We start from the raw sequence: 15,842 nt of genomic DNA, 5'->3' as shown, positions 1-15,842 counted from the left end.
GAGTGAGCTGACTGGACGACTTACATAAGGTCCAGACTGCGCATATAGCACTTGATAGTGCTTGTCGTCTTGGGAGTAGTTTTTATTACAGTGAGTAGCATAATATATTAGAAGTACTACACCATTTGGGGGCGCCTTTTTTCTTTTTCACCTTCTAAACACTATATTAGGCTTGTTTGTAAAAGAAAAAGAAAATTAATATGGTTTTCAAGGAAAGTAACACATGCAGTTAAGACAAAAAAAGACAGTGTATAATAAAATTCAAACTCACTGGCTCAGAAGAGGATATGGAAAAATTGAGAACCCAACAAAAGATGACAAAGCAGTTAATTAGAAGGGTTAAATCTGATGCAGAAGATAAAATAGCACAATCAGTATAAAATTTAGATATATCAGTGAAAAGAGAAAAACTAACAGAGGGGTTGTAAGACTCAAGACTTATGATAGCATAGTGGAAGGAGATAAACATTAGCAAACTGTCTAAATTTTTACTTTTGTTCAGTCTTTACAACAGATTGTAAGCATAGTGAAATACTATTAAGGGATGTTACTTTAAATGATAATGTGAGTAGTACTTTTTTTTTACAGAGAAAGACGTTTCAAGGGCTTCATAAAAAATAAAAGAAAATAAGTCTGTGGGTCTAGATAATATTCATCCAAGGGTTCTAAGAGAACTTCGATCCATGATAGCTACTCCATTAGCTGATTTATTTAATTAATCACTGTTAAAAAGATTTGTTCAAAGAGACTGGATAATTGCCAATGTGCTCCCTCTTCATAAAAAAGGTAGTAGGGAAGGTTCTGCTAACTATAGGTTAGTCAGTTTTGCCTCTATTGCAGGGAAATTAATGGAAAATATTTTAAAGTAAAAACTTGTGTCTTTACCTTCAGACAAACAACTTAGAAGACAAAGTACAGCATGGTTTCACTGCTGGAAGATCACATCAGACTAATCTAAGTGATTAGCATAAATTAAAAGAGAGAAGCGCCCAACCTGGGAATGAACAAAAGCATAATAGCTTGTTCTATGGCTAATTACCACGGAAGAAGCAGCCTCTTTTTGCTCAACATGTGCCTTTTACAGGGAAGAACTTTCCTGTAGCATATCAGTCTGATCCTGACTTAACAGTACAGTTCAGCCCTGAAATACCAGGCAATCCCTCTCTGAACAAGGGAAATGGCAAACCCCAGATTTACTTAGAGAAGCCTTGTCTCTCCTTTTTTAAACAGCTTGTCTGATCCCTTTACTCTAACTATAGCACTACCTTTACTCTACCTATATATTTTTTGTCTACATTCAGCAGTGCAGTCACTTTTTGTATCAGTTAAAATTAAAATAGCTCAGGATTGAAGGGGCTTAGTCTTTATCTTCTGCCTGCTGAAGTACTTAGTTAATATATTACATCGATATAGCAGTAATTTTGATGGTTACTCAGGCTTAAGTGTTTTTAAATCACGTTGCTGGTATGAATGGTTTTGTGTTCCAATAAAGATATAGTGTGAATGTGTTTTATTAAATAGCAATACATTATCCCTGCTGATATTTAAAAGGACAGTAATTATTAAGCCTTTAACCTAGGGATTAGCAAACCCTTTTTTCAATTATGCAATAATTGTCTCTCCACGTTAAAGCCCTTTGCATGCCTTTTTTTCTAACACCTGAGATCTCATATGTTTGAGCCCTTATAACTTTTTATTTAATATTTTTTTAAATTATTTTTATTATGTAGTGTTATTATGAGTGTAACTTTATTTTTAAATATAATTCAGATTTGTTATGTGCATCTTTTTTGACTCAGGTAAGTCATGCTATCCTGATGCACGTTAAATTCAATTGCACTCAAGCAAAACACGTTTACTTTCAACTCGTAATATGCTGATAATCCAGCATATTTAGTGAAGATGACAAATAAACCAACCATGTGAAATACTCAATAATTAAATCCATTAATAAATAAATACAATATACCTTTATGTACTCCAACAACAAGTAATTATGATAATTATTGTTTGGCTAAAAAAAAGAACAGGTTACTTCTATTTTACAACAAACCAGTCAAGAAGAAATGATTTTTTATAGACAGGGTAAGAAATCAGAAGCAACTGGTTAGTTTTACAATAAAACAAAATATTATTATTAATAATAATAACTGTATTCACAATTATCAATTACAAAATTACGTATTATAAAGGTAATTTTGACTTTTTTTTATTCAATAGTTTTAAAAAATCTATTCCAAACCAGAAACTAATATAGATGCAAACAAATGGCAAAAGATAAATCTTCCCAAACTAACTAAACAAATTCTTAATTTTGAGGTAATCCTATAAGTTTTTAAAAAGTATTTCTGATCATACTAATATGTACCTTCTATAAATAAAATATTTTAGTCAATATCATTTTGATTTTAATGTGTGTGTTTTTTTTTTTTTTTAAATGTTTCAAATCGGATAATACTAATTGTAAAGGGTCTAGTAGAGGAAGCCAAATTGTAAAGGGCCTAGTAGAGGAAGCCAAAAAATTAATTAATGGCAGCCTACTTATAGCATTATACTGTAAATGTCATTGCTTTTCAACATTAAAAATGTTATCATTCATAGTTGTGGGGTTTTCATGGTATTGTTCAGATCAGTCATGAGCTATGCCAGCGTTCTTATCACTGTTAAACAGATTTCACTAATCTGATTGATAAAGTTACATTTTTGTTGATAAAGAATGATAATAAATCACAAAGAATTAAAAGGATAAATAGGGGGACATGTTTGGAACTTATAAATTAAAGAAAACATCATTCAGGTCAGTGTCCAGTGCTTCTAAATTATATTGCATTTTGACATTAATAAAAAAAATGGATAATATTTATTTATCTGTTCAGCATATGGCATATTATTTATACGTTTTTAATTTGAATAATACTGTTTCAGTTTTTATTCTTGTAATTTTCTACCACTATTATTTTTAAAAGAATGAACCTTAATACACTTTTATAGAAGTTTTACATCTTTGATATATCATATTTTGAATCAGTAATCTTTTCTTTAGGATGTATTGGGATAAATATATGCTCATTCTCTCTGCAATCACCATATGCTCAACAGACTCACATTTTCTTGACCAAGAATGGAATGCATGGAAATTGAATTACGGTAACCAAATTGGATGTCAAACAGCAATCGTATTCTCATTTTAATAGTTATTTTAATAATTCAGTGCTGTCATTTTTTTTTTATGAAATGATCTTCTATACAAGATTTTGAAATTGGAAAAAATACAGGGTTTTTCAGATATAATCAAAGCATACATTTATATTTAAAAAATGATACTACAAAATCACATTCTATTCATGAAAATAAGACACTATTTATTAAAACAACACTTTCATTTGTTGAAAGGATTATACTTTATATTAACCCTTAATAATAAATATAAAAATGTAAATTAACCATTATCTCAGATGCTGTAGAATAAAACAGGAAAAAATTACTTTACAGTCCAGAAATGGAAACATTTATAAATGAGAAGATGAGTCATTGACTATAAAGAACTCTAGACCAATGGTGAACAATGCAAGTGTATGTCCCATATATTTATAAATCCATAATATAACATGTATAAAATGTATAGTTACATATGAGCTTGTACATCTTTTATAATGCAAAATAGTTTTGTTACTGCCTTGTATTTTTATGTGCAGCACATGGCAAATCTAATCTATTTTAAATTCATGTTTAACATAATGAATTTCAGATAAAAAATACATCACTTCGGATGACGAAGAATTTAGAAGGCAAGTCTGGGAGGCCACCTGGGATAAGGTGCAAAAACATAATCAGTTAGCCGACCAAGGTCTCAAAAAATACAGATTAGCTGTGAATCACTTTGCAGATATGGTAAGATAAAATGTGATGTCCGTAATCGTGCAGTTGTTCCACATTAAAGTACTTAACTATTTTTTAAATAAAAAATCAATATTGTATTGTTCTTATGTGCTATGTGTGCATTATAAATTACCCTTATAAGGGCTTAAGTCGCGCTCACACCCAATCAAATACATGTGCCTGAGCTATGACCAGGAGAGTGCATTTGGAAGGCAGTTGGAACAGTTAATGCAGCAGTACATACTGTGTTTTCAGAACACTAATGCCAGCGTTGTTGTTTTTAATATTTTATTTAGTCTTGTTTTTTTTTTTAAAGTTCTTCAATGTAACATGGTCCATATTTACTAAATCTACTTATCAATACTGAAAATGTTAAGCCCCTTTAATGTGAGATACACCTAGACATTCATAAAGTTGCATTTCTACCAATTCTTCCTAAATCGTCATCTTACCCAATTTGCTTAACATTTTATTTTCTACATAACTTATTATTATTATTATTATTATTAATTATGATTCATTTCATGTTTAGTGATGCAGTCTTAGGATGTAAAGCTATATATATATATATATATATATATATATATAGATAGATAGATAGATAGATAGATAGATAGATAGATAGATAGATAGATATATACACAGTATATATATATATATATATATATATATATATATATATATATATATATATATATATATTAGGGTAAATATGCATTTTGCCTATATATTGCTGAAAATATTGTACTGCAAACAGAATAATGTGATGTGATTCTAAACACATTAATGTTGTCTTAATGTTCGTTCTCAGCTTTCAATCTAGCATATTTAGAACATACTGTTTAGGTCTTTTAAAACTGTACCTTTGATTTGTCATTTTTAAAAAAAAAAAGTTTCAAAAAGTACATTGTGAATAGAATGCACAGCTTGACTATAATATGATAAATAATGTATTGGTAAAATAAGTACAACTTGCATCACATTGCACGGAGAAGAGGCAAACTGTTTGCTAGTGTTAAAACATAGCGTGCAGTAGATATAGATTACATGAAAAGATGGCTTATGATTAACCTGCGATCTCTAATAAGACACTATAGGTGGCCGCCTTAGGCCTCGCGCTCGCTGGGGCCTCGCGGCTGACTAGGGCTGCAACAACTAATTGATAAAATAATAATGAAAATGTCACAAAGGAGTCTGAGCTAAGATAGACCAGTAGCTGAAAGTCAGCTGGATCGGGGAGGTTCTTTAAACCCTTAGATCTCAGCTACTTTAGCAGCTACAAACCTTCAAGATCCCTCATTTGAAAATAAAGTAATCAAAAATGGGGATTTGCTTGGGGACGTTTCATTAAATGCATAACAAAAAGAAACTGGTACATCTAGAGACCCATAATAAAGTTTATTTCCTAGTAGACAAGCCCCTCGCTCAATAAATATATGAATTTTGTCTGTATTGTCAGGTGATCACTGTGGTTACTGTGAACACCTTGCAAGACAAAAAGTGCTTTTATTTCTGTACTGCACAATGGGGCCTATATAATCTATATTATAACCCCCAGAAGTCTGTATAGGCCTCTATTTCACATGTGGCTACCATTGATGGCAATTTAGTAAGGCGATCACAGTAACAACATTGGTCACTGTGTCCTTTTTAATATTATTTACTAAAATCTACACAAACATTATACATTTTTTACAGTGTTTGCTGCAGCTATCTCACATGCCCTAAATTACAAATATAATAATCGTATATTGTGAATCTGCTGGTCCTGCTGAAAAAGAAAATATATAATTTGTGTGGGTCACTCCCTGAAATTTGACTTAGGGTTTAAATGTAATTTGCAAAAAAGCTCAAATTGTCTCAACACTGGAGTGTTTTACCTTACTTTTTTGCTTTACAATTTGTTTAGTATTATGAACCTTATTATATTTCCCTAGCTGTCTATTAGTTATATTGATACCATTCTAGAGTTAGAGGTACAGTAAACACCATGAGGCGTATTTATCAAGCTCCGTATGGAGCTTGATGCCCTGTGTTTCCCCTGTGTTTCCGGCGAGCGGACAGAAATCAACCCAATCGAATACGATCAGGTTGATTGACAACCCCTGCTAGCAGCCGATTGGCCGTGAATCTGCAGGGGGCGGCAGTGCACCAGCAGTTCACAAGAACTGCTGGTGCAATGAGTATGCTGTTGGCATTTATCAATGTGCAGCGGACATGATCCGCTATATCGGATCATGTCCGCTTCGCCATAATAAATAGGCCCCCATGAAATTGTAATAAAATGTTTAGTTATGTGGAATAAAATAACTTTGCCATTTATTGTTATTATTCATTTTCCCCCTTTCCATGTAACTTAGCTCTTTGAAAATTGTAGATTTTCTAATTCTAAGAACTTGAAATGCACTCTTCTGACTTCTCAAGGCTAACTCTGTTACATATATGTCCCTAATTGGCTTTAACATATAACAACTGTAAAACGATGCACTTTCTACAAACAATGTGACTGTAGCTAGCCTTGTTGTCTGCAGTTTCAAGCCTGCATTGGCTCCTCTAAATAAAGCAAATGATAGGGATAAGTGTGTCTACTGAAAAACAATTGCAGCAAACAAGATGTTGATTTGTTTTAAAAATAGTTTGACTTGGCTGATTACAAGGTGTTTACTGTCCCTTTAAATCTTAAATTCTAAAACTATAAAATGAATTTGACATGTTACAAAGTGTAAACCTCCAATGAGCTGCAAAGTGCATTCAACAATACTGAGCACCCGCAAACATTCTCTAGTTATCCCTTATGGTATCTCAACCATCTGTTCAGAGGTAGCAATTTTATCATTAATACTGATAGACAATTTAAAAAAGGCTTCATCTATTCCTGAAATTTACTATATTTAAATATTGCTAAATCTATTTGATAGCTTGATTACATTCTGCGTGTTTTATACTTTTTAAAGTTTCATAATATACAGTAGTTTACTAACTCTGACATATGTAAAAAAAAAAACTTTTTAAATTCATTTCATCTATTGTTTTTAATATTTCAGACTCCAAAGGAAAGGGAATCAAGAAGCTGTTTTCTTACATCTGGGAAATCATCTACTCCAGTATATGATCTGGCACACAATTCTAATATTCCAGATGAGGTTGACTGGAGGAAAACAAAATGCATGACTCCAGTGAAAAATCAAGGAGATTTTTGTGGATCTTGTTGGGCTTTTGCAACGGTAAAAACAATATAACGTTAATAAAGTTTTATAGACTTTAGGTAAGAACAATAATTTACACACTGATAAAAATAATTTGCTATCCCTCATTTTTAATTGAATATACGTTTTTAAAATACCTGGCCCCAAATCTATATAAAAATGTAACATTTACTATATGTAGCTTAGCTATAGCTTTAATTGTATGTTTCTTTTTTCAGATAGGTGTGATTGAATCCCGTTATTGCATTAAGACAGATGAACTTCTTGAACTAAGTGAGCAGCAGCTGGTAGACTGTGATACTAATGATAATGGGTGCTGTGGAGGGCATCCAGTACTTGCGCTGGATTATGTTGCGCATTTTGGGATCATGAAAAGCAAGGACTATGAGTATGCTAATAAGGTAATAGTTCTAACATGTGAGCATGCGTGTGTACGTGCAAGTGTGCATGTGTATGGACTATACTTATAATATCAAGACATGGGCTACTAACTAAAAGTTGACTAGGAGTATTACTGCTAACGATTAGCCACAAGAGAAATAACAAGTAAATTAACGTGTGCAAATAAATACAACAAATAAGATTAGGACCCTGTCTTACAAAATTGCACCTTTAGTGTAGCACCTACTGTGACTGAGTTTCATTTTCCTTATTTGCTGGGACCGCTGTACTCCAAAAAATGGCCCGTGTGAACGGGCTTTAGGACTAGTTGTTTTATATTTTACATTGCTGAAGAATATGTGTGTGTTACAAATAAAGATAGATATGTGGGGTGGATGTTTGAACACAGGATGTTAGGGGGCGGAGACAGGAAGTGGAGTAGTAGTGAAAATGCTAGGAGCAATGTCAGAGGTTTAATGGCAATTATCACAATAAATCATTTCATTACCAGTTCATCAAATGACTCCTAACTGCTTGTAAAATCTACATTTTCTTAAATAAGTCAGTGACTTAACACAACAATCTGACATACTTGTGTTTGCAATTAGTACATTTTAAAATATATATCTATTGTACATTTTTATTGCTTTTCCTTTTCTAACTTTTTTCTATAGTCTGAAGAAAAAAACTAATGGCTTAGATTGCAAGTGGAGCTCTATTGATAGTACAGGGTGCGAAATCAATATCTATGTAAAGCGCTAGGTGTAGCACGCAAATTGATATTACAAATCAATGGTAAAGAAGTATAACCTGAGAATGTTTACTGTGCCCTATACTTTCAATGATGACCCCGCTAAACATCACTCATGAAAGTTATGTGTTGCACTTGAACACAACACAGAATAGCACTAGAAAACCTAGCGCAACTTGAGACCTGAAGTAAAGTATTAGGGCTACAAAAAATGTTTATCAAAACTAATGCAGAATATATTAAAATAAAGTATTTTACTGACACAAAAGTGTATATATATATATATATATATATATATATATAATTTTATATATATATATATATATGTATATATATATATATATATATACTATATATATATATATATATATATATATATATATATATATATATATATATATATTTGTATCTATGTATGTAATCAATATTACAGATTTAGGAAAAGCACTCCTCCGGATTTACTCAAACAAATACATTTATTGTATAAACGTTTTCGGAGTTGCCCCCGTCCTCAGATACAGTATAAAAGAAACATTTCTACTCACCACATTTTATACCCTCTCATTCAGTGGACATCTCTGCCTAAAATGCGCAGAGCCGCAGCGTCCCCCAACAGCTACTGCGCATGTGTGAAGAGCACTACGGATGCCCGCACTGGCCAAATGTCAAAGCTAGAAATAAAAACATTGACAAAGTGCAAAACGTTAAAGAATAAAGGTAACGTATACAGGCAATTGAAAATAAACATACATGCAGATAACATTGCATCTAATAAACTGACATAGTTGGGCAATGAATGCAAAAAATAATTATTTAATAATATAAACCGCTGTCATATTATGGTAAAGCCGTTATAGGCTAATGAAGCAGAAATAAGAAAATATTGCATCAAAGGGCATCATATGGAATAAATAACCAATGGTTAAATACACCAAATACAAAGGAGTAACATCAACTATAGGTATATAGAACATTCAGAACCAAAAAATGGAAATGCATTACAGAGCAGGCTAACCCAGTTCCATATATGACAAAAGTATACAAAATGTGTCTCAAAATAGGGGACAATGTAGATTAGTCAAAAAGAACAAAACAAGTGGAGGACTAGAGTATATCTAGCACCATGCTAAGCTAGTTGAGCAAATAAGGCTAACCAGGTTCCATAGTTAAAACAAAAATGTCATATGAACCTACATATTTACAACCTAACGCATACTAACAAGTACTATATCATATATACAGGAAGACATAATGCAAAAACATATAGAACATATGAATGTATTTACAGACCCCAATGTAATCAAAGGAAACATTGAAGATCCAATTTAACATTAAGATTCTTTGGGGACAGGGTATCCAAAGTATGTATCCATTTACTCTTCCTCTGCAACAGGATCCTTCCCCTATCTCCTCCCCTGGTCAGGAGGGGGATATGATCAATGATAACACATCTGATGTCTGCCACAGTATGCTGCAATGTTCTATCAGTAGTGAGAATGTCCCAATTCTTTTGAATGATAGAATATTGCCCTTTACTAACATGAAACCACCAATGATTGGATACCGGAGGGGCCGATCAATCAAGGATCTGCTTCTGCCTGCTGATTTCAGACCCAGCTACATAACCAGGACATGGCTAGGCACCAATAGGAATGGTTGCTACCGCTGCAGTGGGTGCACCACTTGCAGTGGACTTACAGAATGCAAGTTCTTCACACATCCATGGAGAAACAAAAAATATGAAATTAGAGTCACCTGCACAACTAAATATATAGTGTATATGCTCCACTGTCCTTGTGGGTTATTCTACATTGGGAAAACCCAAGACGATCTACGCACCAGGATGGCCAACCATCGCTCTGGGATAAGATCGGCCCTGGGCACGGGGTCATCTGACCAGCCTGTAGTGAGGCACTTCTTAAGAATGCAGCATACTGTGGCAGACAAAGGGTCTTAATGTTAAATTGGATCTCCAATGTTTCCTTTGATTACATTGGGGTCTGTAAATACATTCATATGTTCTATATGTTTTTGCATTATGTCTACCTGTATATATGATATAGTACTTGTTAGCATGTGTTAGGTTGTAAATATGTAGGTTCATATTACATTTTTGTTTTAACTATGGAACCTGGTTAGCCTTATTTGCTCAACTAGCTTAGCATGGTGCTAGATATACTCTAGTCCTCCACTTGTTTTGTTCTTTTTGACTAATCTAGATTGTCCCCTATTTTGAGACACATTTTGTTTACTTTTGTCAAATGTGGAACAGGGTTTGCCTGCTCTGTAATGCATTTCCATTTTTTGGTTCTGAATGTTCTATATACCTATAGTTGATGTTACTCCTTTGCATTTGGTGGATTTAACCATTGGTTATTTATTCCATATTATGCCCTTTGATGCAATATTTTCTTATTTCTGCTTCATTAGCCCATAACGGCTTTACCATAATATGACAGTGGTTTAGATTATTAAATAATCCTTTTTTGCATTCATTGCCCAACTATGTCAGTTTATTAGATGCAATGTTATCTGCATGTATGTTTATTTTCAATTGCCTGTATACATTACCTATATTCTTGAACGTTGTGCAGTTTGTCAATGTTTTTATTTCTAGCTTTGACATTTGACCAGTGCGGGCATCCGTAGTGCCCTTCACACATGCGTAGTAGCTGTTGGGGGACGCTGCGGCTCTGCGCGCACTTTAGGCAGAGATGTCCACTGAGTGAGAGGGTATATAGTGTGGTGAGTAGAAATGTTTCTTTTTTACTGTATCTGAGGACGGGGGCAACTCCGAAAACGTTTATACAATAAATGTATTTGAATAAATCCGGAGGAGTGCTTTTCCTAAATCTGCAATATTGTTATTCAACTTGAGGAGCACCTCGGTGGTTGGGATTGCTAAAAGTGTGCTGGGCTCATCTGCTTTGGAATATGTATGTAATCATGTAGATTGTAAGTTCTCACGGGAATAGGGCCCTCAATTCCCCCTGTTTTTGTCTGTAAAATTTTGTCTTATCGTATTGTTTCTCCATTGTACTGTTATCCTTGTACCCATGGGCAGCGCTGCGAAATCTGTTGGCGCTTTATAAATAAAGAATAATAATAATATGTATGTATGTATACATGTGTATTTATGGGTTTACATGTGTAAATATGTATGTGCACACATACATTCCTATATACACATATATACACACATGCATATATATATATATATATATACTGTATATATATATATATATATATATATATATATATATATATATATATATATATATACACACACACATGTATACAGTATATCTATCTATCTGTCTATATATATATAGATATATATATATATAATTAGAAAGAAGTGTGTTCAATCAGCGCTATGTGAGAGACCTAGAGACTAGTGATAGTGTCTAAATGTTCCTCTGTGGATGCTGCCCAAAATCTTGGCAGGGGATATCTAAAGGTCCCCACCCCCGATAAACCACTGCCTGGTGTGAGTACAAAAAAATAGATAGAAAGAAAAATGATCAAGGGCGCATGGACATTGTAGCTTAGATAGCAATAGTAATAAGTAATAAGTAGTGCTGCAGCCCCTTTTTCCGGCAAAATCGTTAATAGTTAATACAATCTGTGAATAGTGTGTGTCCGCTGAACTCTGTTACTGGTAAGTCTATCATTAAAAAATGACCGTTAAAAAATGACAAAATGACCGATAAACTCTGTTACTGGTAAGTCTATCGTTATATGATATTCATACAGAACACAAGAACACAGTTGACAGCACAATCTATATCTTGTGTTCTGTATGAACATCATATAACGATAGACTTACCAGTAACAGAGTTTATTGGTCATTTTGTCATTTTTTAACGGTCATTTTTTAACGATAGACTTACCAGTAACAGAGTTCATCGGTCACCCACTATTCACAGATTGAATTAACTATTAATGATTCTGCAGTACCGGAATAAGGGGCTGCAGCACTATTTATTACTTATTACTATTGCTATCTAAACTCCAATGTCCATGCGCCCTTAATCAGAGAGAGAATGTCACTCATGTAGCATGCATTCCATGTAAAAAATGCCAACTGCCCAACTGCCACGGTGCTAATAAATAATCCAATATCATTTGTTCAAAAAAACACTTGCTGGACTTCCTCATATAAAACTTAGCCTTTAATGTGTATCAAAAAGATAAAAAAATACATGACATTTCAGAACCGGACAAATGTGTTTATAGCATTACGAATCCAAGACAAGAAAACCTTCATCAACCCATCTACCTTATATACAGTATACAGTAATATCCAGCATACCAACATTACAAACAGGAACACCAGGCTTCATGTGCACGACGCCAATGACTTCATCAAAGTGCGTTGCGTCATGATGCCGCAGTATAGTGGAGGCTTGTATGATTTTGACAACTGTCAAAATTTTTATTCTATGCCCTATTGATGTGTCGAATCTAGTTGTGAAAACACATGATACAACCCATCGGGGCACATAAAACATATACTATACAAATGTAGAATGACATTAAATTCACACACTAATTCCTGTTATAGAAAAAATAAGTATCCAATATTAAAACATAATTAAAAATTGAACATATACAATTAATACACTATCTATCATGTCAAAATGTGATATTCTGGTATCTAATGGAGTAGGATAAAACAGAGGTAATCAATCCACTAACTCTTGGTCCATTGGTGTACAAACATAGATCATATTAGTCTCTAGTCTGACAAAGAATTATGTAGTCCTATTTATGTAGAATTATGTAGTCCTTAGCTATAGAAAGGTACTAATTCCAGCACTGTGTTTTATCCCCTTGGTACCATAGTATCCAGATTATAATTCCACTTGGTCTCCAAATGTAGTAGTTTTTGTACTCTGTTACCTCCTATGCTCAGAGTCACCATGTTTAATGGCCTCTGTGATAGAAACCTGTGGATTGCCATTCTCTTCCTGAACAAAGTCACTGTCTTACCAACATAGACCAATGACACGGACAAACCAGGGTATATATAATATTATCACTTGTGCAGGTTAATATGTGATAGATCTTAAACCTTTTGTTTTGGTGTGGGTGCTGGAAAGAGGAACCTTTTAACATGCTATGACTATGATACAGTCTCCACATTGATAGCACCCCTTTTTAGTGGATTTTAACCATGTGGTTTTCTGGTAGCATTTCACAGGGTCTGCTTCCACTAATAGATCTCTTAAATTACTAGCACGACGATATGCCATTCTTGTTTGTTCCATGTGTTAGAATGGTAGAGATTTATCACATTTAATCAATTCCCAACGTTTTTTTTTTTTTTTTTTATAGAGGAAGCTTAAGAATTATGTGACGTATCATAGGTTGTGACAGTATTTAACCTGTCTTTTGTGTCACTTTTTTTGTGTAGGAGATCAACTTGAGTGTGAGCCAGAATCCTAGTTTTATTCCCATATACCCCTTTAGGATCATATCCACGTGTAATAAATTTGTCTGCCATAATGTCCAAATGTGTTAGCATGATTGATACCTCTGTATTATTGGTGACCACAAGAGATAGTTGAGAGGCCACAACCTGCTTCTTTTGATGTAATGGATGACAACTTTATGCCTCAAGTAAAGAGTTATGGTCAATGGGTTTAGTATAAAGAGAAGTGCCAAATCTGCATCCTTCCCGAGATGTTATCTTAAATATATTTAAGTCTAAAAAATAAATGTTATCATATGCAAATTCTAGTTTGAATTTAATGAGCGTCTCCAGTAAATTAAGATGCATGAGCCATGAGATTAAATCTTTATCACTGCCCGCCACACCATGAAGAAGATCATTGATATAGCAGGTGTAATATACCACCTCTGTGCATTCATGATTGATACCAAGTCATATATAAATTAGCATATTTAGGAGTCATATTAGACCCCATGGCTGTTCCTGAAATCTGCAAATAATAGTCTAACTCAAATTTGAAGTAAGTCTTCTCTAAGCAGAATGACATTAATTCCAACAGAAATTCAATTGGAAGACCAGAGTAACATGTGGAGTCAGTCACCATTGTTCTAACGGCCCGGACACCACCCTTGTGAGGGATAGAGGTGTGCAGGCTCTCAACATCCATGGTGACAAGAATATCATCGTCACGTAACCAATCTGAGGATTAAAGTCTAGTAATAAGACAAGTTGAGTCTTATAAATATGTAAAAGTGTTTTTAACTATTGGTTGTAGATGATGGTCCACATAATGGTTATGTCTTCCCTTTGGATTAACAAATGTTTTATATACTTTTGGTAGCAGATAATAGACTAGAATTTTGGGATACTTAGTAGTCAAAAAAGATAACTCCTTGTCATCCAAATAGCCAGCTTCATGTGCAGATTTCAAGAATTGGTCAATGCAACACTTAAAGCTACCAGTAGGATTACCCCTTAATTTAGTATATACAGATTTCAGCCAGTCATGTGATAATGTAGCTATCATTTGTAAAATCTCAAAGAGCTTTCAATTCAATGCCAGTTAAGTTAGAAAAAGCCTTAGTATATAGAAAGGTATCAATCATGCTAACACATTTGACATTATGGCAGACAAATTGAATATGATCCTAAAATGGTATATGAGACAAAAAACTAGGATTCTGGCTCACACTCAGGATGATTTCCTACACAGAGAAAAAGTGACACAAGACAGATAGGTTAAATTTCATCACAACCTATGATATGTCACATAATTCTTTGGATTCTTCTATAAAAAAAATGTTGTGAATTGATTAAATATGATAAAACTCAACTATTTCAACTCATGGAACCACCAAGAATGGTGTATCATTGTGCTAGTAATTTAAGAGATCTATTAGTGGAAGCAGACCCTGTGAAATGCTACCAGAAAACCATGTGGTTAAAATCCATTAAAAAGGTGTGCTATCAATGGGGAGACTGTATCAATATCATTTGCCATAGCATGTTAAAAGGTTCTTCTTTCCAGCACCCACACCAAAACAAAAGGTTTAAGATCTATCACAGATTAACCTGCACATGTGATCATGTTATATACATATCCTGGTTTGTCCGTGTCCCTTAGTCTATGTTGGCAAAATAGTGACTTCATTCAGGGAGAGAATGGCAAGTCAGAGTTTTGCTATCAGAGAGGCCATTAAACATGGTGACTCTGAGCAACCTGTGGCACACCACTTTGACCAACACAATTAAAATGTGCCCAGTATAAGGACAATGCTCATAGATAATGTACACCCTATACCTAGAGTAAGTAAGAGAGCACAGAAACTACTACGTTTGGAGACCAAGTGGATTTATTCTCTGGATACTATGGTACCAAGGGGATTAACCAAAGTACTGGACTTTGGACCTTTCTATGGCTAAAGAGGACTACATAATTCTTTGTTGGACTAGAGACTTATATGATCTACATTTGTAGTTTTGATACACACTTTTTTATACCAGCGGACCAAGAGTTAGTGGATTGATTTGATTACCTCTGTTTCTATCCTATTCCATTAGGTACTCACAAATTTGACACGATAAATAGTGCATTCATTGTATATATTCAATTTTTTATTATGTTTTAATATTGGATACTTCTTTTTTTCCAAAGCAGGAAGTAGTT

The 15,842-nt window shown here is 33.7% G+C and overlaps 1 protein-coding gene across 1 annotated transcript in view; it reads left to right on the top strand.

The window, feature by feature from the left end:
• The first annotated feature begins 2,786 nt into the window (after window positions 1–2,786).
• The window catches only part of LOC128665145 (uncharacterized), a 52,229-nt gene continuing 39,173 nt past the window's right edge, over window positions 2,787–15,842 (top strand). The window contains exons 1-5 of the mRNA XM_053719884.1: window positions 2,787–2,797; window positions 3,044–3,147; window positions 3,749–3,891; window positions 6,924–7,103; window positions 7,304–7,486. Coding sequence (XP_053575859.1) covers window positions 3,045–3,147; window positions 3,749–3,891; window positions 6,924–7,103; window positions 7,304–7,486 — 609 coding nt within the window. The 5' untranslated portion in view covers window positions 2,787–2,797; window position 3,044. The remainder of the gene's footprint in view (window positions 2,798–3,043; window positions 3,148–3,748; window positions 3,892–6,923; window positions 7,104–7,303; window positions 7,487–15,842) is intronic.

The sequence above is a fragment of the Bombina bombina genome, chromosome 6, assembly GCF_027579735.1.
Source record: "Bombina bombina isolate aBomBom1 chromosome 6, aBomBom1.pri, whole genome shotgun sequence".
In the NCBI taxonomy this organism is placed as follows: Eukaryota; Metazoa; Chordata; class Amphibia; order Anura; family Bombinatoridae; genus Bombina; species Bombina bombina.
This window is presented reverse-complemented; position numbering and strand designations above follow the sequence as displayed.